This window comes from Phalacrocorax carbo, chromosome 2, assembly GCF_963921805.1.
Source record: "Phalacrocorax carbo chromosome 2, bPhaCar2.1, whole genome shotgun sequence".
In the NCBI taxonomy this organism is placed as follows: domain Eukaryota; kingdom Metazoa; phylum Chordata; class Aves; order Suliformes; family Phalacrocoracidae; genus Phalacrocorax; species Phalacrocorax carbo.
In genome coordinates, this window is record NC_087514.1 from 165,444,927 (window position 1) to 165,469,276 (window position 24,350).

Sequence of the window (24,350 nt, forward strand, 5' to 3'; positions counted from 1 at the left end):
AAAAGTTGGAATATTAGAGCACTCAATTAGTTCCACTGGGCTTGAGTAAGTGATGTTTTAATTAAATTTGCCCAGTTTCTCAGCAAAGTATCATTAAACATGACTTTCCAACTCCCTCTCTGGAGCGTTGCTAAGTTTCTTAATCCCGGGAGTGCTGACCTCTTCCAGAGGTATGTCTGGTCAAGCATGTCTTACAGATCCAAGGGGCACTATTAAAGGGGGCTGCTGTTACCCAAGAAAAAAAAATTTTCATGTTCTCATTCCCTTTTCCCTTTATCCTTCCAGAAGGAGGGATGCAAGCAAGCTTTTACCTTCAGGACCCTGATGTCAGGGGTATAACCACAGTCTCCTTGAAAGCCAAGAGTGTTTAGTGCAAAACTATGGGAGGGCAGAAATGGAGAACAAGAAAATTTCTCCCTCTCACCCCTGAAATATCTCTCTTTAGGCAATATCCCTCTTTGAAACTGGTTGCCTTCAATGAGGCTTCCTTAATTTTTTTCTGCAGTGTCAACCCATATGTTTTGGTCTGTGCAGACTATATATGTATGCACGTTTCTGAAGGATCTTTGTCGTCCTTGTTGCTGTAGGTTTAAAGTTCAGGCCCATTCTGAGACTCTTTATGCCTGCATCTGTGAAACCATATGGGATACCCTGGAGAGGACAGTGGGAGGTGCGTGGACTTTTCCTTGGTGTTGACTTGCTTGTTTTGGAAGTCCATGCAAGGAATGGCTTTTCCCCTTAAGCGGTGGTGCTGGCAGGGATCTGTCTCAAGGGCTGAGCATGCCTCCTGTGCTGGAGACGGACTCTCCATATCAGGTAGATGTTTGCCCAGCTATCATCTGTCTGAGGAACTTCACGAGCTATCACATAACATGTTATCAGAGCATACCACCCTCTTCATTTCTGTATCTCCATTTTACAGAGGGGGAAATTGAGACCTAGAAAGATTAAGTGACTTACTAAAGGTCACACACAGGCGTAGCAAAGCAGAGACTTGCACCCTGGTCTCCAGTTGCAGAGAGTGTTTACAGGCACTGCCCATCCTGCCTCATACAATTCCTACTAGCAAACATGATTCCAGTCAAACTCCACAGTATGTCCAACAGGTGAGTTTAAATGCTAATCCCTCTGGTTTTCTGTACCTTCAAAAAGTGTAATAATTGCTCTTTTTGAGACAAATCCATATGAGCTTACTAATATAGTTTGTGCAGGAAAAAAGAGACATAATGCATCCTTTAGGGAGTTTCTTTAGGGGAGTGTTTGCAGTGACAAATCTAGCATCGCACTCTTACTGAGGTACAAATCAAAGCTAGCAAATAGCAGCCTCTCTGAGACTAGCTCTTGACTTTGTATGTACGGATCAGTTTGCAGGGCCACCGCTAGTATTAATTGCTCCAGGTTATGACAGGTAGGAATGCATAAGCATGCTCTCTGGATTTTCCCCTTCTTCTTTCAGGCTGAGACTGGCTCAGCCAAATTCTTTCTAAGGCCTGGAAATCAACACTCTGGAAAAAATTGCTTGCTGTGTCCCATAAGTAACTGCAGTTAGTTGTTTATGTGAAGCTTTCTTAGTGTGTGAAGCACATTAGGAACACTGAAGGGGAAAAATACTTAAGTTCTTAATTTAAAGTAGGCTTATGTTTTTCTGTGTTTAAGTGTTTGTATTTTAATGCCTATTTCACTAAAATATGAGTGGTCGTATTTTTAAAGAAGGAAGGGTAGTGGAAAGGGAAAACTTCTGAAAAACAGTTTGAGAACAGGCTCAAAAGAGTCTTTTTAACAAGATAGAAGAAACAAGGGAAGGGAAAAGAAAAGAAAACTTAACAATCTTAAATTTTTATAATTCAACCAATGGTAATGGCCAGCATTAAGGGACAAGCCTGGTCTTCTAGTCATTTGGGCACTGAAGAAATGGGGACTGTGGCTGCTGTCCAAACAAACAATTAATACTTGAGCTGAGAGAATAACTAAGCGTATTTAAATCGAAGGAGGTTATGTCTATAGAGGATGGAAGAGATCTGATTTGTAAAGAAGCATCCCAAAGCCCTTTCTGAAGTAAGATGAGGGCAAGCTTTTTCCTGGATGAGCTGGCTCTAAGGAGGTTCATCTGCTCCCTCCTCTCCCCCAAACCATAGCGAATGGTTTGAAGCCTTGGAGCTGCAGACCAGCCATGACGATAGCAGAGCTATAACTGAGGAATTCCCACGGCTGTGCGTCCGCTTCGGACTGCTGCTGCCCAGACAAGAGTTGTCTGAAAACCACCGCCAGAGCCCCGTGACCCAGCTGGGAATGAATGGGAATCTGTCCTCAGCGTTTCAGCTAAAACACTGAGAAATTGTGTGTTGCAGCATGTCTGAGACTGATCATTACGGGGGCACTTAGTCTGAGCTTCGTAGCAAACCATTGTTGTGAGGAAGGATTACATGTTGCATAGCAATGCTCTGCTGTGATCCCTTTTCCCTATGGCTCTTGTAAAGCCATTTAGGCAGGCGGTCCTGCAGTGATATCTAATTTCATCTTAGCAGCAAGCACCAATAAAGACGCTTCAGTCTTGCTCTATCATAATTGTTTTCCTCATTGTGATTTTGTCAGTATTTGATATTCTCACGACGAGATCAATGGGAGTTTGTGTTCCTAAGTCAAACTAATTTGCTCAAAGAGCTTTATCTTCCTCCCAAATAGCTCTCCTGTTTGTGAGACTACTTGACCAGGTGGCTGTTCAGGGGAGAGTGGGAGGACATAATTTCAACATGTGATGCTATTGATGATCCACAGATTGCTCAACTTTGCTTTCATGGTAGAAGCTCTCTACAGCATAGAACATGAAAAGGATTCAAATGCACACTTTTGTTACTGGGTTACTATGATGTTTATAAGTTTATGGGTTTAGCCCATGGGGAGCATGAGAAGTCTTGTGCTTTGGATTTAAGCTAATATATTTTGCTTCACATCTGTAACAAGATAAAAGCATTCATGTGGTGACTTACCATGCTGTAGATGAAATGTGATTATTAAACAAGCAGTGAGGCTGTGCCTGTTCAAGAGAAGTTCAGGTCTGTATAGGATGGAGTCAGATCAGGCTCTGAACTGTGATGTGCCTTGAAAAGAAAACAGGAGCTACCTATGACTCTTGAAGTTAAAAGCTCATGTTAAAGTCTTATTCTACTATGTGTAACCTAGACTTTTTTCTGTAATAAAAGCTAAGTTATTCTATCCTGGAAGTCCCTGCAGGTTTGAAAGCATGATCTAGACATTTACCCATTTGTCCCAGGGCCTAGCCAGGAAAGGTTTCTCCAACACTGCTCCAAACAACCTGCTGACTTGGATAAGTCTTCCTCTGCTTCCTGGAGGAATGAGGTGGGTGTAGGTGTCTCTGACAGGAGCCTGCAACAAGAGGAGGAAGGTCTTTGTGGAACCTGGGGAACGAGACAGGAAACAGAAGGGCTTTGCCAAGATTCATTTTGGCTCGTGGGTGGTTAGGGGCCTGTAGGCAGCAGTTCTCCATCACACGTCACCTTGAGTAGCTGCATTGTGACTGACAGCAGCAGGGGAGGCTGGCTGGGGAAGAAATTTTTCTAGGATTTTTACTATAGCTGCCTAATAACATTCTTGAGCCCTTCCTGGCCGTTCAAGGAGAAGGTTTATGGGGTGGTTGGGATCCACCACACTTGCACAGTGGCCATATGAAAATCCACATGCTGGATTTCATGAACTTGTACGTTCATGAGTACGTGGACAATGGAAAGCTTTTATACTTTGGTCCACTGGTGCATGACATTTAAGCTGTCCTAGTCACTGATTATCAAGGAGCTAGAAGTGGGTCAGGAGAAAAACAGACTGGGATTCATTAGGGGCTTTGTTCATCACTGTTTAAACACTGACAAGGAGAGTAGGTTTCATCTACCTAAATATATGCATTAGTACCTTTTGAGAGACTGTTATGCCTCTGGAGGGGCAACTGGTGATGAAGTGCAAAGTTTCACAGTGCCTTAAATGATACTAGATGCTGATATTTAGGCACCTGAATTTGTCCTAGAGGGTGGGATTCTACTCACAGTTTAAGATAACTAAATCGAGGTCCCTCTGTGTGAATCGGGTCTCTAGGCTCCTGTTAGAGAGTGGAGAAGTGGTCAGCACAGTTGGTGAAGCCTGGAGAGCCGTTCAGCTGAGCATGTGCAGGTGTCTGCTTTACTGTAGGATCCCCTGCCTGCTTTGGTTCCACTGTTGGCTGGGAGTTTAGAGGTGTTTCTCAAATGTAGATATTTAAACTCAAATGTCTGCCTCAGGGAGGTCAACCCTGGCTGGATGGAGTGATTCAGGTGCCTAAACCTACATGCCTATTCCTGACTAAAGGTTTGCTGCCATCTGCTAGCTGCCAATCCATCAAGGTCTGGGTGTGTTGTGCCGTATCTACCAGCTCTGTGTGGATGCCTTGAATATCCTGCACCTGCAATGTCTGCTCTCCCACTGAGCCCCGTGTCTAGATTGCCTTCCTGCATTTCATGACCATGCCTTGTTCAACCAGCTCTAAATCCAGCCAAGCCTGTGCACAGGGACATGTCTACCAGCCGAGCCAATTCCTGTTGGTTTCTTGCTTTCCCATCTCCTGTACAATAGTGGTTGTCTCCTTTACCAGGTGGAGCAGATGCAAATGGGTTGGGGGAGGTGGAAGGGTTGAGAAAAGCCTGAACTGATGAATGACTGCAGTGTGTAGCACTTCTGCAAGTATCTCAGCAATTTTGCCCAGTTTGTTGATGGTCTGGGCGTGAAATCAGGTATGGGAGCTTTGTTTCACATGAACTCAGCTCTCACTTCTGGACAACCAGTGAAATGTGACTTTACATGAGGGACAGAATGGGCAAGTTTTTTTTTCTTGGTGTTGAAATGTGTTCTGTACGCTCTTGTCTAACATTGTGGGATTTCTTGCAGAGTTGGCTAGACGCTTTGGCATGCAAAGCGTAACAGCCCCTAACCAAGCCGGCCCAGCTGAGTACTAAAAGCAGTAACACATCTCCCTCTGTAACCCGTCACTTGTTTGAATGCTACTGTGTATTATTGGATTGCATTTGAAAAGGTCTTGGCTGTCGCAGGAATGAAGTGTGACCATTGGCTGGGCTTTGCTGAAGGCCGTATTATGCAGAGTGTCTTTCTAAAAATGTCTCTGTAATATCAGGATTGGGCCAGACCCCAATTCTGAGTCCATGACCTATTGCACATTTGCACATGGTGCTCAGTAGGACTCATGCAGCCAAATAATTAAGAACCGGATGGTCAGGAAATGGACTGGAGCCAGTCCTCTGTTGTCATGAGGCCATAATGTTGGCAGATGCCATAATGGGCAGAAGGGGGAGATTTCATTTTAATTTTTCAGATGCTGTAGATGCCCAAAGGAAGGGCATTTCAGTAGTACCTTGTCAGGAGGCAGCTCTATAAAACAGACTCTGTTCTAACTTGCTATTTTAAGGGGTGGTTATACTTTACCCATTTAATGTCAAAACGTATCCTATTTTGGGGGGGTGGGGGGGGGGAAGGGAGAACTAGATCTATAAATACATATTTATAATCTGTGGACAAAATGCAGGTTATCTGTGACTGTCCAAATAACTTGTCCGCTCTCATGTTGCCCATGGAGGATTCCCAAGCGTAAACCTACCTCTGGAGAGGGTGGGGAAGAACATTCAGATGCCATTTATAAGGAGATGAATATGCTTTTGTGCCATGAAGCATCTTTATTGCTGTCTGATTTGAAAAGGACAGGATCCTTTGTTTAGCATCAGTCAGTTTATGGGTATGGGGTCCTTTACAGCACCTGGGGGACTCTTAGCACCTTTGTGTCTCTCTAAGATGAATTGACTGTCTCATTGCTTTCTTCTCTTCCCCTCCTGATACTGCCTCTCCTTCCCATGCTGCTTTTGCTGTTGAAAATAACCTTCTCTTTCTGTTCCCTCCATCTCATATGTGACCACTGTGGCTCCACTGGCTCTGCTCTTCCTTCTGTATTTATGCTTTGTGGAGGTCTGAAGAGCTATTCCCATGCAAGCTATCCTCAGGCAAGATCTGAACACCTTCCTATATGGAGATTGACTTTATTTTGCCTTGTGAATAACTTTATCAGGCAGTAAATGTATGTGTTTTCTTGAACAAGTTATTTCCATCGTTTAGGGATCTGTGAGATGAACCTAATTTCTCATTACAAAACCCACTACAAGTGTTTAACTATTAAAATAAAGGATTTAAAACTGAGCTTTGCCATTGATATTGCAGGCAAGAGGCATAAGGAGGCACAAAGTTTAATGTGAGAGTCGTGGTGTGGAGGGGACATAATGCACTTCAGTTTCCTAAGGTTTAAACATCTTCCTTTTCTTTTTCACCTTGAGTTTGAAGACCTAGGTCGCAAGTGCTCTGCTTTTTTTGTGTGGAGAGAATAAATATACGTTTCCATTCTAGTTGAGAGCACCTTAAGAAGGTTCTATCAAAACATTATAGGACTTATGCAAGCCTGGGACTCTAACCTTGCGGCGTGGTCTTTCCTGGACAGTGGCTTGTGTAGCCAACATTTGGGCGCAGCAGCCCCTGAATGCCCGTGGGATGCCGTTTATCCCTACACAGTGCTTAGCTAAGTGGTTTTTCCATCTCTGGGTCAGGCTTTTTGTAAACACTTGTGGCCTTGCTCACTGTCTTGCCTGGTCAGATCTCACGATCCACTCACCCTGAGGTGCTGCTGTCATCAAGGCAGCAGTTGAGGTTCCTCATCCTGATATGGGGCAGCTCCTGCTTGCTCATGATGGGGCAGATGGGGCAGCTTATAGTACAGGGAGCCTGTTCCCATGGCCAGAACCGAAAATTTTAAGTCCTTTTATCTCCCTGCAGAGTGACTGCCCCACATCCTTTCTCTGGTTGATAACCAAAGACTGTTCCCTTAGACCTCCCTGCAGCCACCAGGCCTGTCATAGTCCTCAGGGGTCACTGCCTGATGGGCTGAACCCACTGGGATGGACACTTCTCACTGCAGCATCAACCCAGATGTCATGTTTTTCCCTTTGAAACAATGTGTGAGAAGCCAGATTCCCTTTCCAAGCTGCCTACAGCTGGTACCACAGGCAGAGTAAATCCTGGGGGCTGCATTAAAGCACCTGGAATTACTGAACCCTTTACACAGGGGTCTGTTTTCCATTTCTTCACATCTTAATTTTTCAGAGAAAGGAAGGGGACAGAGGAGACTGAAGCAGCCTTGGGCTTTACCCTGTATGAAAACATGCTTCATTAAACATGTATTTGGCCAGCAAGCAATGGCACTCTTTGTTTTTAACAGCACATGCAGGCTTCATTGCTAGCAGAAAAAAATTGGCAGGTACTCTTGGACATGCTGCCACACTCCAGAGCAGGATCCTGAATGCAGGCCGGAGAGGCAGAAGCTACCTAGATGCTTTTGGAGCTGATGTTTTTGGTGGTGGTGATTCAGGCTGTTGTTCTTGAGGACTCATATATAATTTCAGCTACACAAAGTTTTTTTCTCAGTCACAAAGCGAACTGGGTGGGATGCTATGCCTAGTCACTGCTGGTGGAAATGGCACAGCTTAACCGTGTTTCCCCTGAGCCTGTGCTGCTAATTGGGAGCAGTGTGAGTTTAATGAGGTATCCTGTGTATGGCGGTGTGGAGGAGGTTCCTACTGTCCACGCTCATGTTCTGGAGCATGTGTCACAGCAGCTCTCTCCCTCTTCTCTCCACTAAACCAACTCCTTCAACTTTTGTTACATCTTGTCTCTGGGTTCTTATTAAAGTAGATAAATAGGCCTTAAAATACGTATTAATCTTAGTTGCATCACAGCTTCAGAACTGTTGTCTATCTAGATGAGTGCCAGCACCAGACAGCCTTTGTACGCCTTACTAGTGTCATTAGCTAGTCAACAAAGCAATATTCCAGCAGATAAACGTCATATTCCTGGAAACTGGGACCCTTCTAAAACGTGTTTCCTGTGTCATGTGTTTTCTGTCCTCTTCCAACAGACAGTTTTTGTGTTGTCATCAACTTTGTGTTCCAGGATTCTTTTCTAGAAAATAGGGTGGTTTTTTGCTCTGTCTTGATTTCTTCCCCCATAACTGATTTTCTTTTGGGGCCCTGTGTGTCTGCAGGTCATTAAAGCTGGAGTAGAGACAACCTGTAAATGCCATGGTGTATCTGGATCCTGTACTGTCCGAACGTGCTGGAGGCAGCTCTCTCCGTTCCATGAAATAGGGAAGCAGCTGAAGCAAAAGTATGAGACATCGCTCAAAGTGGGCAGCACTACCAACGAGGCCACTGGGGAAGGAGACATCTCTCCACCCAAGAAGTCCATCCCTGGTCACAGTGATCAAATCCCAAGGACTACGGATCTTGTCTACATTGACGATTCCCCGAGCTTCTGTATGATGAGTAGATACTCGCCTGGGACTTCGGGAAGGAAATGTTACAAAGACAAGAACTGTGACAGCATCTGCTGCGGGCGAGGGCACAATACGCAGAGCCGGGTGGTCACCCGTCCGTGCCAGTGCCAGGTCCGTTGGTGCTGCTATGTGGAATGCAAGCAATGCACCCAGAGAGAAGAGGTTTACACCTGCAAAGACTGATGCGTCTTCTGCTCGATGGCAACCCTTGGTGACGGGTGATGGCGATCTATGAGAACTACATATGGAGACAAACAGGGTTTGATTGACCTTCTGGGATCTGAAAGCTATGTTGAGACATAAGCACTTTGTAGGGTACAGGTGACCCAGCTGTGTTGCTGTTTTGTTTTTGGTTTTGTTTTGTTTTGTTTTCCTGTAGACTGAATTTTAATGAGGTCCAACCATGTGGAAATAAGTGCCTGTCACACTGGGGTTAGACACCAGTTGACCTTCACCTTAGTCATCCACGCAGTTTGACGGATCATTCATCCTTGGAACATCTTGATTGTTTCACCAATCCTCCATGAACTCCTGGGCTAATATATTCTCTTTGGCATAAATAACCTGTACTACTTTATTCCTGAAGCTTACCCAACTGCTTAGAGAGCTAAGCAGATACGAAAGATCTTTCTGCTTTGAAAGTGATGGTACGGGAAGCAGTCATTCATTTCCCCTTCTAAAACTGGAGAGAGGTGTGTAGGGTGAGCAGGAACAGCCCTGATGTTTCCTCTAGTGGAGTTTCTGCACATCGAGCAAACAAGGCTCTGACAGAGAGGCCCACAGGGAGGGTAAGCTTTTAAACGACTGCTCCATATCCACATGCTTTGATCACCAAATACAGCTCAAAAAATGTTAGGTCCACCATGTTGCAGACAGAAATATATCTGGGAAAGAGGTTGGGAAGACAGTAGAAAACCTGACGTGCCTGTCCCCTTCAGTCCAATCACACGTTCTTTTTTTAAAACAATTGCTTCAAGTGCAGTTTCTTTAGCACTATTGCTGTCTTAATTTTTTTTAAACAAACCACTAGATACTTTTATTTTCAATTTGTGCATGATTTCTTTTTCTCTCCTCTTCCCACCTCTTGTTGATTGAATTTACCCTGTGGTAACTGCTTCAGAAATCTGAACTGGAACTTCCTAACCTTATGCCAGCTGAATTTGGACATGTGTTTGAGTAGGACAAGAGAAATTCCAGTGCATCTTGGAACGCAGTGTTGTCTTGCATTGTATAGCAGCCGTTTTGGACTGGATCAGACCTCTGGAGGAGTTGACTTTTCTTTTACTAGGTCATCATTCCATTTACTCTAAACCATGGCAGTGGTACATGACACAAGCTGTATGTAAACCCTATGACCTTAAGATTTTTTTTAACCACTAGATTGAGAACTGTATTTTAAAAATACAACTGCTAAATGGTAACCAGCTATTGGATTCGGAACAAGCAATCAATGAAGAGACAAACTATCAAGTGGCCAGAGAAGCCAGAAGTTGACTGCAGTGGTAGATTGCTCTGATGCTGTGAAGTAGATGACAACCTTCAGCATTTTGATTTTTCTTTGAAGAGGATACTTACAGTCCAGGTCTTGATGTGGCAATACCCTTCAGTCATATAAAAGTGGATTGGAAGCAGCCAGTGAATGCCTCAACGAAGCTTTCTAAAGAAACACTGGAAAGCGGAGGGCATTTTATTTTACTTTTGGTAGCAATTTTTGATTTGTCCAGTGGTAGCAATTTTCACTAATTTTATATACGATCTAGCTCTCAAAAGAGGAAAGCTGGCTGGAGTTTTTCAAGCAGTAGTAGATATTAGCCAAGCAAAAAGAGAGCATTTTTCCTAGATGGACCATTATTTTCAAGGTGTTTTTTCTTAATATTTTTTCTTTAAGCTTTTTTATTTTCTCCCCCCGAAATAGCCACTAATATTTAAGCTCTTCATGTGCATCTACTGGGAGGAGAAAAGATTTTTTCTTTTTTTTCTTGGTAATAAATACGTGCAGTCCAGCTTGGCTCATTGGCATTAAATCTTGAGGTGAGGGTATGGGGAGAGACAGGATGTTACTCTTAACAGCGCTATGGTCCTGCAACGTGAAGCATGGTGTCTCTGTTTTTTGATGTTTTATTTGCTGTACGATTCTGGAGGTTGGGGTAGTGCTGGAACAGGAGGGATCCACACATGGTGTTTGTCCCTTCCCCCACGGCAAACGCGCGGTGGTGCGTTCAACGCAGAGAGTTTGCAGGAAGGTCTTGTGGCTTCTGGGACGTGCACCGCTTTGAAAGTGACCCACGAGCAGTTTATCTAATGGTTTAAAAAATAAACTGACTAGAAACCTATTATTCAGTGTGTGCATGTGTGTGTATATATATACACGCATGCTGACACATAAATATATATATAAATATTGAATGAACATTTATTTATTGTAAAGCCCTTCAGAAGGACCCTCTTATGGTTTCAATGTGGTATTATGTTAAATTCTCTTTCTCCCTCTGTCTCTCTCACACGTTATGTGCAAACTCACTGTTACATTTTTGTGTGTGTGCTAGAATAGCTCTTCCCCTCCAAAGTAAGGCTGGATCCAAACCTGCTCAAAACAGGAGGATTTTTGGTCTGAATTACTATTTCTGGTCCCATTCTTTTTAAAAAAAATATTTGTTCTTAAAGAATGGGCCACAATTTATGTGCATTATTATTATTAATATTATTATTGTTATATTTAAACCATGGGCCTAATTTTCCTTCTTTTCACTGGTGTCTCTGTCTCCGTTGACCTCGCTGGAGTAACTCCACATTGCACTGGTGTGAGAGGAGAATGAGTCCCTAGATGCAGAAGAGAGGGCAGTGTTGGCATCGATACCATTGCAGAGCAAACGCCTGGGTCGGATGGGATAGGGTAGCCTGGCGTGTTTGGTAGTGAGGGGGGAGAGAGAGATGGGTGGGCAGTAAGGCAGACTGTCAAAGCTTGACTAGAAGAAAGAGGCAAAGAGTGAATGAACTACTGAGTGAAAGAGCTCTTCTGTGTATTATAACTCACGCACTGAAGCCTGGATGCTTTCTGTAAGTATTTAAAAAAAGAAAAAAAAACACAAAAAACAAATTGTATTTATGTTAATGTGGATATATTACTTGCCTGTTATATATTGTAAATAGCAAGGTTTATTCTCCTGTGGTTAAAAAAAATTATAAATAACTAAATAGTAGCGAGGCACATGTGTTAAATGTATAGGCAGTGTATAAAATATACTAACACTCTGAAATCAGGAGAACTTGTCTTCTTGGCCTTTTGACCTAGGGTGGTAAAACATATGTGGGTTATTTTTCTTCTTCCCCCACCACATTGTGTGTGTTTTGGGTGGGGTGTTGTTTAGTTCCAGCGTTTTCCAATGTTTGCCTTATCTTTGAAGAAAGAATGGGGGGAAAAGCCTCGTTTTGGAAAAATCCAGTGGAGATTGAGTAGGATGAAACAAGAGAAGATGTCAGACCCTCTCAAACCCCTCTCAAGTGCTTGACCTGGGTTTTCAGCTGGGGATAGATGTGTGCTGGAATCGAATTAACCCATGGAACAGCACCTTCTGCTTGTGCTACTCCATATATGACTTCAGAAAACCCTGGAGAAGAGACCCTGAAGTCCTCTATAAAACATTTGGTAATGTCCTGCAAAACCCTTTTCGTTCCAGCTGTATGAAACTGGATATTTCCAGGGAGGCTAATTCTACCACCACACCATGGGATCTCCAGTGCAATTCAATGAAATTGCTCATTTTTGTAAAACTACTATAAGTGGATTTGGGTCCCTGAATCTTTCATGGTGTCATTTCATATTAAAAAAAAAAAAAGTGCAAAGCAACTTTCCCCCTTTTACTTACCCCCAGAGAAACAGGTTTTTGCAGCAGATGTAACTGGAGAAGGATGGATGGGTGTAGGGGAGGTCTCTGCTTTCTGATCCCCTTTCACCCCCTGTCCCCCCCAAAAGTGTCAAAGTGTTGGTTCTCCTAAGCTGATCCAGCAAGACTTGCGAGATCAGTTTTGGGGTGGGGGGGTGCAACCATTATTTATATAACTTTTTTATTAATTTTTTTAAAAGAGAAGTTAGCTGATGGAAGAATATTTTTATTGAATAGTGCATTTAGTTATGTCAGAAATATAAAAAATATATATAATATTTTTGTAAACAAGGCAAACTGAAAATGTTTGCTGTTTTATATTAGAATTTTCTATTAAAAGAAATAAAAACCCACACAAATAATTGTTGCACCCGTCATCTGTTTTTTAACAAGCTTCTATTCTGTGTGACTGACTCATATATGCCGGATGTGGAGACATGCAAAACAAGTCCTAAACATTACATTCTCATTGTCTTCCAGCTCTCAAAAGACTCCAGTTGGTGAAACAAGCAGTGTTTAATCCAAGGGGCTTTTTCTTTTTCATTTGTTTGATTCCTGACACTAAAAATGACGTATGAAGAATCAGTAGCTTGTACTTAAAATACAAAAACTTACCCCAAAACCTCAGGCTTACCCTTTATATTTGTGCATCCTGGTCTTGAGATGGCTCTGGATGGAGAAAATCTGAAACCTATTTCTAATAACTAGATATTTGCCATTGATATCAGTTGACCTGGGAAGGACGACTCTTAAAAAGCTTGTTGGGGAAAAAGAAAGTAATCCAAGTACATGGGAAGGTTAAATGAAGAGGACCAAATTCCAAGCTTGATCCTAACACAGGCAATTTTTATTTATTTGAATGGGGCAATGTAAAACCGGGGAGCTGGGAACTTGGTCTACTGTGGTTCAGGAAGCCCATCGTTCACCTTTGGAAGCAGGGGATGAGTTATGGACCATCTGTTTTCAAAAGAGCTTTTGGGATTGCTGGTTTGGAGACTTGATCAGGGGCGAAATAATTTCTGAGGGTTTTTTGTTGTCGGCCAGCTCGTACACATCTGCCTTCTTTCAGCCCAGGTCTTAAATTTCTTTGTTAATTGTTTTTCAGCTGCCCTATTTTAGCCAACACATGAGGAGAAGTTAGGTTGGTTTGGCTGTAGTAGGGTTGGATGAGAACCCAGATGAAGGGACAGATTTCTCAAGGGTACTTTCATGGAGTAGATGCTGCTTAAAGTAATTTTCTGGTGGATTATAGTGCCTGTGAAAAATTCCTCAGTTGATGTTGCAGTAAAATTAGGTCTGTTCTATACTCAATAAAACAGGTGCAGCAAAGCTCTTCATTCCTGGTTTATTCAGCTCTGTGCACATCTGTTGGGTTGAGTCTGGCTTCCGTGGTCAGCTCGTCCTGGCTGTCGGCTTTCAGGGCGCTAACTAGGTGATGACTTCTGGAAAGCAACATTTTCCCGCAAGAGAAATAGTGCCTTTTATGATCATTACTGCCTGTGTAACTTGAAGGAGGCTCAGTATGGGACAGGATCAGGCCTGTCGAAATCTGGTCATGGCTAGAGCAGTTAAGCTTGGGGCCATGGATGTTACCATAGAATAGCTTTTAGATCTATTTTTCACTGATGAGCATTGGATCTGACCAAGCTATCTACACGTTCCAGGAAACACAATAGTTCTGAATCATAACAAAAAAGGGGATCTCTATTATTTGTGAGTGGGGAGGAAAAGCAAATGGATATTGCAAGCACAGCTTAATTCTGGCATCACGGTAGGCTTCCTGTAACTACATTTCTTCAGGGGCAGGGAGTGAGCAGGGTGTAAATTAAGACCTTAAAATATTCAGACACATGAAATTCAGCAGGCTATCAGGGGACGTGTCTGAATAACACATTTTTCTCAGTAGTTGCTGAAAGTTTTCAGAAATGGGCAAAACCCTTACCAGCAGCATTGGGCCAGGTGACCCAAAGGGATGGGAGGTTCCTCCCTCACCCGCTCCTCTTTCACCACAGGGTTCCTCAGGAAAGTTGGGAGAGATGCTGACACGCTTGGTGTAGTGGGGCTTTTGCAATGGGCCTGGAGTCATCCCCCCTTAGATAAGGAGCCTGCAATCAGTGTAGGCACCTCTAGAAGCTGTTTTGGCCCATGTGAAGGTGCCAGTTTCTCCCTGATGACAATAGAAGGGGATAAAGTTATGGACACCCAGGTTAATAGATGTGGGGATGAATTCAGGACTAATCAAAGTATGGGCAGATAACCCTGCCAGCTCCCCTTGGGCATGGACCCATCTGAAACAGTGATCATCAAACTAGCACAGGAATTTTCCCTTGTTCCAACCCACCCCAGTCTCTAACAACGCCCTTTGAGGCCTGAATGTAAAGTCTAGGATTTGTTTTGCACCCTTGGGATGGCATTTCCTCTTAAAGGGAGGTGGGAATACTAACATGAAGGATTAATATTTTTCTTTTGTTTTCGTTTTTTTGTTTTCCAATGTCTTATGGGAGCCTAAGTTATTTTTCTCTACCTCATATGTACAGCTTGTAGGTATAAATCTGATTCTGAGTGACTGTTGAGAATGTATTTAAGTTATTTAACATCTTTGTATAACAAAAAAAAGCCAGAACAAATGAAACAATAAATGTATTTTAAATTATACTTGAAGCGTGCTCCTCTTTTTCACATCTGCTGAAAAAGGTCTATGTTCAGTTGTTGCAGGAGCCCATGTGTCTGCCTCGGCACTACTCCTGACCTCCACTCAGCCTGCACCTGTGGCTAATGTAAGCCTCGAAAGGCTGTTAAGCCTAGTAGGGTGGCAAGTGTGGTGCCTAGAGGAGTAGGATGGTGTATTTCCAACCTGAGGTCACAGTATGCTTTGGGAGAGGTGAAACGATTCCCATTAATTGGTTGGGTGGTAGAAATCCTAATCTATTTGGTCCCATTGTAGCCTTCCCCCCTTTGAAAGCCCCCAGGCCTTCAGGGGAGAGGATGCTCACAACCTTCATAGGAGAAAGTGGTGTTCTCCTTTTCTTTCTGCAGTAATTACACCTTCAGAAAGCAGAGTCAACAGCTCAGGAAACAGGTCCTTAACAAGCCCAGCCTTGGCAACAATTAACCCTTGCCAAGTGAACCCTGAGATCTGTCCCTCCTAGGTCCTTGAGCTGGCCCTTTGATCACAGCCAACATACTGCTTCAGAAGTTTAAATGTAGTTGCTCTCCTAGCACGACCTTGAGATGAAGAAACGCCTCTATGCCAATTTTGCACAACAATGTCTACAGCAAGGCCAAGCCCCCCAGATTTCTGCTCCCCTCCCCAGAACGCCTGCCCTCCCAGTGAAACAGCTTGCAGTGTATGATCTGATTCAGTGCTGTCGTTCGGGCCAGTTGCCGTGCCAGTGTTTTGAGCAATACAATGTTAAACAATCTCAGGAGGTTGATGGACTCCATCAGCTTTTCATGGGATTGCATTAGTCATCATGCTTTGCTGGGGAAGTCACGGTACCTCAGCAGAATGTCACTGTCATGAAGTGATCGCAAAGTTACTCTGATCGAGTATCTGGCAGGAGCTCAGAACGGGGGATGTGGCCAAATTTAGTCTGGCTGAGTGACAACGATTAAAAAAATAGTCATTATCCCAGGCTACATACTCTCTTACCTGACCAAATGTCTTTTTCTTTGCAGTGGGCCCCTGGAGCTATTTAGTACCTAAAATTCCGCTGAGCTTTAAATAACCAGAGCCCATTGCTGTTCACCTCATAACCTACTAATGACCGGAACATGGATGATTTGGGTTTGTAAAGCCTCTGAGAAATAACATTGTGCCCCCATACATGGGTGCATGCAATGAGATGCTGTTTCTCTGGACCACAGTTGTGGCACAGTTCACAGATGCTGCTTTTCATGTGGATGAGGAGAAAGCTGAGAAATCAACCAGCAGCCACCTGAGGGCCAACTGCTCAAGATGTTTAAAACAAACAACCAATCCAACCCAAAATCTAGCCCTGAGTAGACAAAACTTGTGGCAGAAAAGATCTCATTGAGATAGCAGGTGGTGACCTACTAAGTAAGAGGCTATTTAGATTACTGGGCTACTCTCTGTTGAGGCAGGCAACCAGGCACAGGCATCCTTGTCATCTCCCTCAATGGTCAAGTAATCATGTTATCATAAAGCATCTTCATGGGGTGAGGTAAGGAAAAGCACACAACCAATAATGGTCGTTCAGCTGGCAGGAGGTAACTTCATACCCTGCAGTAACTTAATGGCTCTCATGCTTGTATCCAGGTACTCCTTCTCAATGGTTTGGCATCCTGTCGAGGCAGCTAAGAGTGGTCCAGATGATTCAAACGAGCAGACAGCCAACCCAAGTTGCTTGGTAGGCTGACTGGGCACGTAACAGAAAAACTGAGCTTGGAAAGAGCTTTAGCTCCAGCTGTCCTCTCAGTGTACCCTTGACAGCCTTCTGTACGTCCCAAGTTAGACTATTGAACAAGGGCTGCTGTATTCTTGATGGTGTGCTGGAGGCCTTTTAAAACTCTGACTTGTGTCTCCAAAATACTTCACAAAGTTAGAGTTGGTTATCTATTTCTCTCCTTCCTATGCATGAAAAAATTCTTGCATTTATTTTGTCTTCCAATCTCATTTTCCCCTGCGGTGCAGCAATCACATCCAGGCCTTTAACCAACCCTTTAAGAGATAGCGTCTCAGTACTTCACACAGAATCACCGCTGTCCATCATCATACTGAGCTGATGGTATCATTATCCAGTATCACGCTGATGTTAGTATCGTATCGCACTGTTACACACCTCACAGCTTATTATCTGCAACATCGGATACTAAACTAATGTTTAGTAAACGTTATGTTTACTAAATCAGTGAGAACCCTGCACAACCAATACACCTTCCACTTCTGTTTTGCTTTGCCCCTTGTGATGAGAATGATCAGCACCAGGCTCTGACAAGTCAGGCAGATACTTTGGCTGATATTTGGTCCTGGTGGTTTTAAGCAAGAAAAGTGGAGGATTGGAGATGGGGGATCCATGGAACGACCTGTGGTCTACCTCCCGTCAAACCCTGCAGCGTACCTCCCTGCCTTCTTCAGCTTCCCATCTGACCTTGCGTTACACTTCCTGGCAGTTGGGTAATGAGAAATCACAGGCTTGAAACCTCACAGCCAGCCTCCGCCAGACCCTTAAAGAGCTGCTAATGTGCATCGTAAAGCCGCAGTAGCCTAGGATGTTACAGCGTTTTGACAGCTGTTCCCACAGAGGAAGTGGGTGAAGCTAGAATGCATATTGTAAGAATCTGGGATTTAAAAAAAAAAAAAAGAAGTATCAAATGAGAGACCTCCAGAAAAATAAAATTAGTCTCCTTCCCCCTTTTCTCCCACTGCTTTCCTTAGGGCCACTGCTAGGTCTTTGCAAGAAGGAGGTTTCAGCCTCCATCTGTGGATGTGCTGAGAAGCAGGCGAGCATGAGCACTAAAGTAAAATCCAATAAACAATAGAGGTGGGTTATCCTGGAAAGAAGTAAGGACTTGCCTGAACCTCAGACGTGCTACGCATCTGAGGCATGTGTTTTGTGTGGAACTGTGTGTGTAGCCCAGCTAGCAAACTAAACTAACGACTGAGCACAGGGGAATGTAGAAAAGCATGTGTATTTGTGAGCAAAATAACCAGAAAGTGGAGAAGGAAAGAGAAAAAATAATGAGGGGACAAATTTTATACAGAGATTCCTCTAACATACGCATGAAGGATGAAAATCTGACTTTTACTTGGACAAAAATAAAATTAATCACCAAGAGATGAGACGGGGGAGTCAGGTCGCAGCTATTCGTTCATCTTCATCATTAACATAGCTCAAGCTGCATGGGTGCTTTTGACTGTCTAGTTATAGAGGTCCTAAATGAATTATTTAAGAGGCAGATGCTATGACTACTCTCTTTCAGTCTAAAAAGAAGCACAGACACAGAGTCAGAGCCATGAAAGAGGACTAGAAAGCAGATGTGGCTTGCCCAAACTCATGCCTTGGCCATTTTGAGAACCAGGCCTAGAACCAGGTAGCTATAAGTGCCCTCAATACTATTCGAGATGTGAGGGTACCACTGGTGGGCAGGAAAAATATGCAACTCATGCTACACTTCAGTGTTCATATCCTGCCTTTCTGCAATGGGAAGCAGATGGGATAGCAGCAGGATTCTTGTGTTTTCCTATGGATTTTCTTCAAGCCTGGCTCCCCAGGCTTATGCTAGAAGCTGTCTCCTCCACGTCTGCCAGTGGGAATCAAAGCTGGCTGGAGATGATGCTAAACATATGACTCCCTTGTGTGCTGTTGGCTACAGTACTGGTGGGCTGTAGCTGGGCTAATAAAGGGTGTAGCTCTGTCAAATGCAAAATGGAGCATTTCCCTCAGGACCTGGGATATAGAGGTAGTGAGAAGCGATGCTGTCAGTTGCTTGGAAAAAGAGGAAGAGCCATTTCACTGCCTACATCCTGTCCCATGTCATCTCTGCTTGTAAATCCAAGAGTCACAGTGTCAAAATAGGGAGTGGATTAGGTTTTCTGGCTACATCTCCACTAGTTAATTAAACATAGCTCTTATGCTGATGCCACCTGGCATAAAACAGGCCACATCCAACCTGTTAAATACTCTTGCCTTCCAGGACACGGTGGCTCTATGTAAAACCTCTCCTGGGAATGGTCCTTGGCCCATTCTAACCCTTGAACCGTGCCCAGCAATTGCTTGGGAGTGTGTTTTTACCTGAGCCAAAAGCACAATGGGGATTTTCTAATATTTTAACAATACACTTGACCAAGTACCAGTGTCCAGGAATGTTCCTTGTCACTCTGTAAGTCTGCTAAAATAGATGCAGAAATTCAAGTGCTCTACAAACAATCCTCACACACTAAGCCTGGAGTATTTGTTGGTCAGTTCTCTTATTCTGCTGGTGGGGAACCACATCTCAGAGAAGGCTGGCCTTCCTGGTTGACCAGGACTAAAGCAAGAAACAAGTCAATCACAGCTGCTCCAACACATCAGCCTCCAGATACCCCTGAACTGATTTCTGTAGTGTAACTATAACTAGACCTCACAACACTCATCACTTTTTTGGATAAGACATGGCCAGACCTTGAAAAAGGCCTCGTGCTAAAAGACAACCAAAGCAGGGATAATCCATTTGTGTGGTTATCACTATTTGTAGGCCCTGCATAGCTTTGTGCTGCTTCTTTGGCAGGCTCAAGGACTGAAAAGCCACGGCTTCCTTTAATTATTTAACAAGGTGTCTATATGAGGAATGTAGATAATACAGTCTCCACCTCTAGTTAATGGACAGGTAATCACACCTAAGAAATAACAGAGAGGGTAAGTGGTATTTCTCAAATGCCTTTTTTCTCCATTGACTGGTTGTGCCTTGGGTTATCTGCGTGTGTGTATATGTGTCTGTGCTCGTGCTTATATATTTACATTCACGTATCCTACAAATTTAATGGCTGGCAATGTTCACGACAAGAATGCTAAACCCAGGGACTGACAGAAAAGTTTTTGGAGTCAACTGAAAGACCTTAATGGGATCTGATCTCAGTATAAAATCCCACATCCTCTTAACTGATATTAGAACAGACGTTACAAATACTAGAGTTCAAGTCCAGAGCCTGTGTTTCAGTCCGTTCTCCACCTCTTCTTCGATGATGACCTTCTCTGATGTTAACGCCAGTCTGCTAAGTGCCCTCTGGCCAACAGCTCCTGCTTTGAAGAGCTTGATATTGCATCAGGCAAGACAAAGCAGGAAGAGTTTCAGAGCTCTGGTTGCCCGGGGCCTTCCCCACATCTCTAGGCTGTGCTATCCCTGTCTTCCACCACCTCCAGCTCCCGCTGACTTTAATAAGAATTTAGACTTAGCATCAGAATGACACTTCTGTCCTGGATATGCTTTCGTTTATGGCCTTCTCAGCTTCCCCAGGCAGCGTTATTTTCCAAGGTGCTAATTGCAAGGGCACTCATCATAAATTATCACTCATTTCTCCCCCTCACTTGCATGGAAGAATCCCTCAAGGGATTATCCTTATTAAAGCAGGACCAAGCTCCCTGTGAGCCATGTTCCAGGAGAGCTGGGCAGCCTGCTGGAAGGACTGAGGGAATAAAAAGAAAATAAAGGTGGTTGGGCACTGAGCTGTAAACCTGAGGGACCTCCAGCCCTAGGGAATCCCCCAACATCTCTTGGGAAAGTCTACCAGCTAACCCTACTTGATGATTCAGACAGAAGGACGGAGGACTCTGTGTAGCTGAGATTTCACTGCTTTTGGTAAGGATTAAAGGTGAAAAAAAAATAATGGACTTAGTAACTTCTGACAAGGTAGCACTTAAATTGAAGTATTGGACATGGTTTAAAAAAAAAAAAACACCATAAAGATGACATTTGAGGCATTATTGGGTAGCCTTTACCTGATTTGGGATCTTTGTTAATTTTACAGACTGGCACTTTATCCCAAGCATCAAGGCTGGTCTGCTATCATGTTTTCCATGAGCAACCTCTCCCTTGTTCTTCTGTTTATTGTCTCCTGAGGCAAGGAAACCTCAACAAAAAACCACATTTTCCCTTCCCTAGGTGTGAATGACCTCACTTGTGCCTGTTAGCCTTCCTTTATTCCTTGTGACCCACCTGAGAAGCACAATCTGGCTCTACAAGGACACAGTGAGGAGGGGGTATATTTAGAACCCAGCTTTATTTCTGGATTGCATTGGCTATTAACTTTGAATTTACTCTCTTTTAAAAAACTTATTCTACCAGGAAATATTCGGAAAAAAGATGAAGAAGTCAGCCTTAGTTTTCTTGGATGCTCTGGGCAGCCTATCACAAACCATGCTTGGTTGACTCGTCCTTAATTCCCTCTATCTGATGGGCTGGCTCATCTCAGTTTCTACAGCCGTAATGGCACTGAAATATTATTAGTCTTCTACCATCAGGAGAAATTACTTTAAAGCCAGTCAAATAATTTGTTTCTTAGTTTCCAGGTCACAGCAAAGTGTGCATGGAGGCTGCATACAGCACATACGACAGACTTGGCATGAAGATGCTTGTCCTGGATTGCTTTTTCTTCATGGATCACCACATTAGAGGTGGTGGAAATCTTCAATCAAGCAATCCTGTGAACTCCAGTGGGTGTCCCATGCTGTTGATTCCCTCAAGGATGGTTAGTGGTGCCTCTGAGTGAAATGGAAGTGAGTGTAAATACTGGATAAGTGAAAGGAAAGATGGCAAACATCTGTTTTGTGCAGATCTGGCTGGTTCCATGCAGGGAAGGCAGCTGTTGTTTTATTGTGGCACTAAATTGCATTGTGAAATGAAAGTGCTGCAGCGGAGTGATCTGCGGCGTGAGGGCTCCGCTGTGGAGAAGCTGGTGCTACCGAGTAAACTATGTGTTACCTGATGGAGGGAAGGTTTCCACTTTCAGTCATGGCTTGAAGGTACAAAGGTTGGGATAAAAAGGCACACGTGGCATTTTTCTGAAGGTTCAGCAAGATTTGGTGACAGAAAATGACCTGTAACGGGTTATTTCAACAGCATGAACAGGCCACTAGTGCTGGACGACAGCTGATTGGATAATGTTTTGTTTTGATTCTTTCTCATCTGTTTAAAAAGAATTTTTTTTTGTTAGAAAACTGAAAAAGGGTAATTTTTTTTAAATGAGAAAATGAAGCTGTGATGCCTTGTGAAAATCAAAGTTCGGTTGCTGCTATTCCCACTCTCCCCTATAGACTGGCCCCCTGCTCACACAGACTCCCCTGACGCACAGCATGTGCCCCCGGGGGCACTGCGGGAGATGAGTTGGCTGGAGAGCTTGGTCTGCATCTCAGCAGAGGCAGGAGGCATTTGAGCTATAACTCTCATAAGCTAGCATGGGGGGGGAAAATGTATTTTCAGTGCATGGAAGTACAAAGGAAGGGGGGTGGCAGGGAGGAAATTTAATGAAAATAGCATTATTTTCCATGGAAATCAGAGCATATTTGAATAGAATTGAAACAAATTTTACAGGAATATTTTACCCATGGTTATCTGTGGATAAGAGGATTCTCAGAGAAGATCATCATGATAATACTGAAGTCTCCTGACTCCACCTCTTGGCTCCTGTTGCCAAGATCACCCCAAGGCCAACCTTACCCACGCCACCTCAGTTTTACATCACGCTCACCTGAATGTCACTTGACGTACGGGATGTGCAAGAGCGCTCAGAAAGTGAAGGTTTTTCGCATGTGAATCCATATTTCAGTTTCACTTTGGGATGCTTTATTGTTGAATACTGATAGAGAGCCAGAGCCCATTCTGTCAGGTTGTACTCATTTCAAATGCAAACTAAACAGCTGTGTGAAAAACCTTCTAATTTAAGTATTCAAGAGTTACAGAACTGAAGATATGTTCCATATTTTAGGAATTATTTATTTTTAATCAGGTATTTCATTGGCTTAAAATGCATAATCTTTTTTGTCCTGTTCTTTTCTTCCCAAATAAGCATTTTGGAACATTCTTGCTTTTCACAGGACTCTCAGCTCTCTACTTAAACGTATTTGTCTGGTACATTTGTTGTAGGAATCACCAACGTAAGGAAACAGATGCTGTGATATATAGTTAGTCCTAATCACTTTGAGGGAAAAAATACTGCCCTTGTGAAAAGCATAAAATCTGAGTAGGTAAAAAACGCAAACTTTTTGTTAAATGCTCCCCATAAATGCTCTGTCAAGCCTGTCTCCCACCTGAGCCGTAATTCAACTAGAGCTTATAGGAATTATTATGACCACTGTCAAAGTTGTTTTGGAATTAATGAACAATTAGTGACTTCACCTTGGCTATTTCCAAACATCTGGGCTGATTCTGGGGTTAGGGGAGACTGTGGCTCTTGCCCTTCATTTTCAGGGTTGGAAAAGCTCTCTACGCTGTCTTCTGCCCTGGGAGAGAGCCAAATGCGGATTTTGAGTTGCATCCTTGGTGCCTTGCTGCTGCTCACTTCGGCACCTCTCCCTTCCCGAAGGGATCTGCCCAAGTGGGTGGAGGACACCGAGCCGCAGCGAACTGCCCTGTAGATCCCGATGGGTGGAGGTTAGATTGGGACATCTGCTTTGCTGGTCTCCATATGGCTTTAACTTAATATATACTCAGGCAGTTTATAGAATAAACAGGATTCCAGTGGGATGCAGCCTTTTTGGAAGCGTTGGCAGCATGGCTTTGCCTCCCCTTTTCCCCCCCCTTCCTTACGCTCTATTGTCTCTATACAGCTTCATCAGCGTTTCTGAGCCTGACATTAGCCCTCTATAGCTCCTATAACTTCCTATGAAGGCTTCACTTTTCACACCCTGATGTTTCTCATGCCAGTGACCTCAGCTCCTGGCATGTATAAGCCAGGCCTGTTACTTGTAAGCTAGGGGAAGATCCCCAAAGGATACACACAGCCTTCCCAAGAGTATTTACAGCAACCATAAATAACAGTATTTGTAATCAGCTTTATGTCAGAAGTCATAGGGTTACATGCTTGGGTCTGTCTTAATTATCTATGAGCCAGTCCCAGGACTTTTCACCAGTTCATGATTTTTGATAATTTTTGATGTCTAGAAATCAGATATTTAATATTTAGGGGAAACAAGACACTTTTTCATTATTCTTTTTTCTCTGTTTTCTCAGAAAATATATTCTGTTGTATGTTTTGAAATACCAAATATCTAGCATTTGAAAAAGAGCTGTAATTATTTTCTGCTTTTAAGGGAGGGATGTTCTGCATTTGGTCTAGGACTAGTGGGATTTTCTTTGCTTTCTTCTTCCTTTCTTCTTAATTTCTTTCTTTCTCTCTCTTTCTCTTGTTTGTTCTCTTTTTCTTTCCTTCTCTCAGAAGGTAACATAGCAAAAAACAAACCAGACAATGAAGTTGCTGTTTTGATTGTTGTAGCTGGAGAACTTTGTGATAAGGTCTAGCCTGAGCTATATTTTGGACCAAGACATGACCAAACGCTGGAGTTATATTGACCAAGGCTCATTATCTGACACATTCAAAAAGTCAA

At 43.4% G+C, this 24,350-nt stretch overlaps 1 protein-coding gene across 2 annotated transcripts in view; it reads left to right on the forward strand.

Annotated features, from left to right (window-relative positions):
- Positions 1-14,964, forward strand: part of WNT9A (Wnt family member 9A) — a 59,336-nt gene extending 44,372 nt beyond the window's left edge. For both annotated transcript variants that reach the window (XM_064445181.1, XM_064445182.1), the window contains exon 4: positions 8,135-14,964. In XM_064445181.1, coding sequence (XP_064301251.1) covers positions 8,135-8,608 — 474 coding nt within the window. In that variant the 3' untranslated portion in view covers positions 8,609-14,964. The remainder of the gene's footprint in view (positions 1-8,134) is intronic.
- Positions 14,965-24,350: the final 9,386 nt, after the last annotated feature.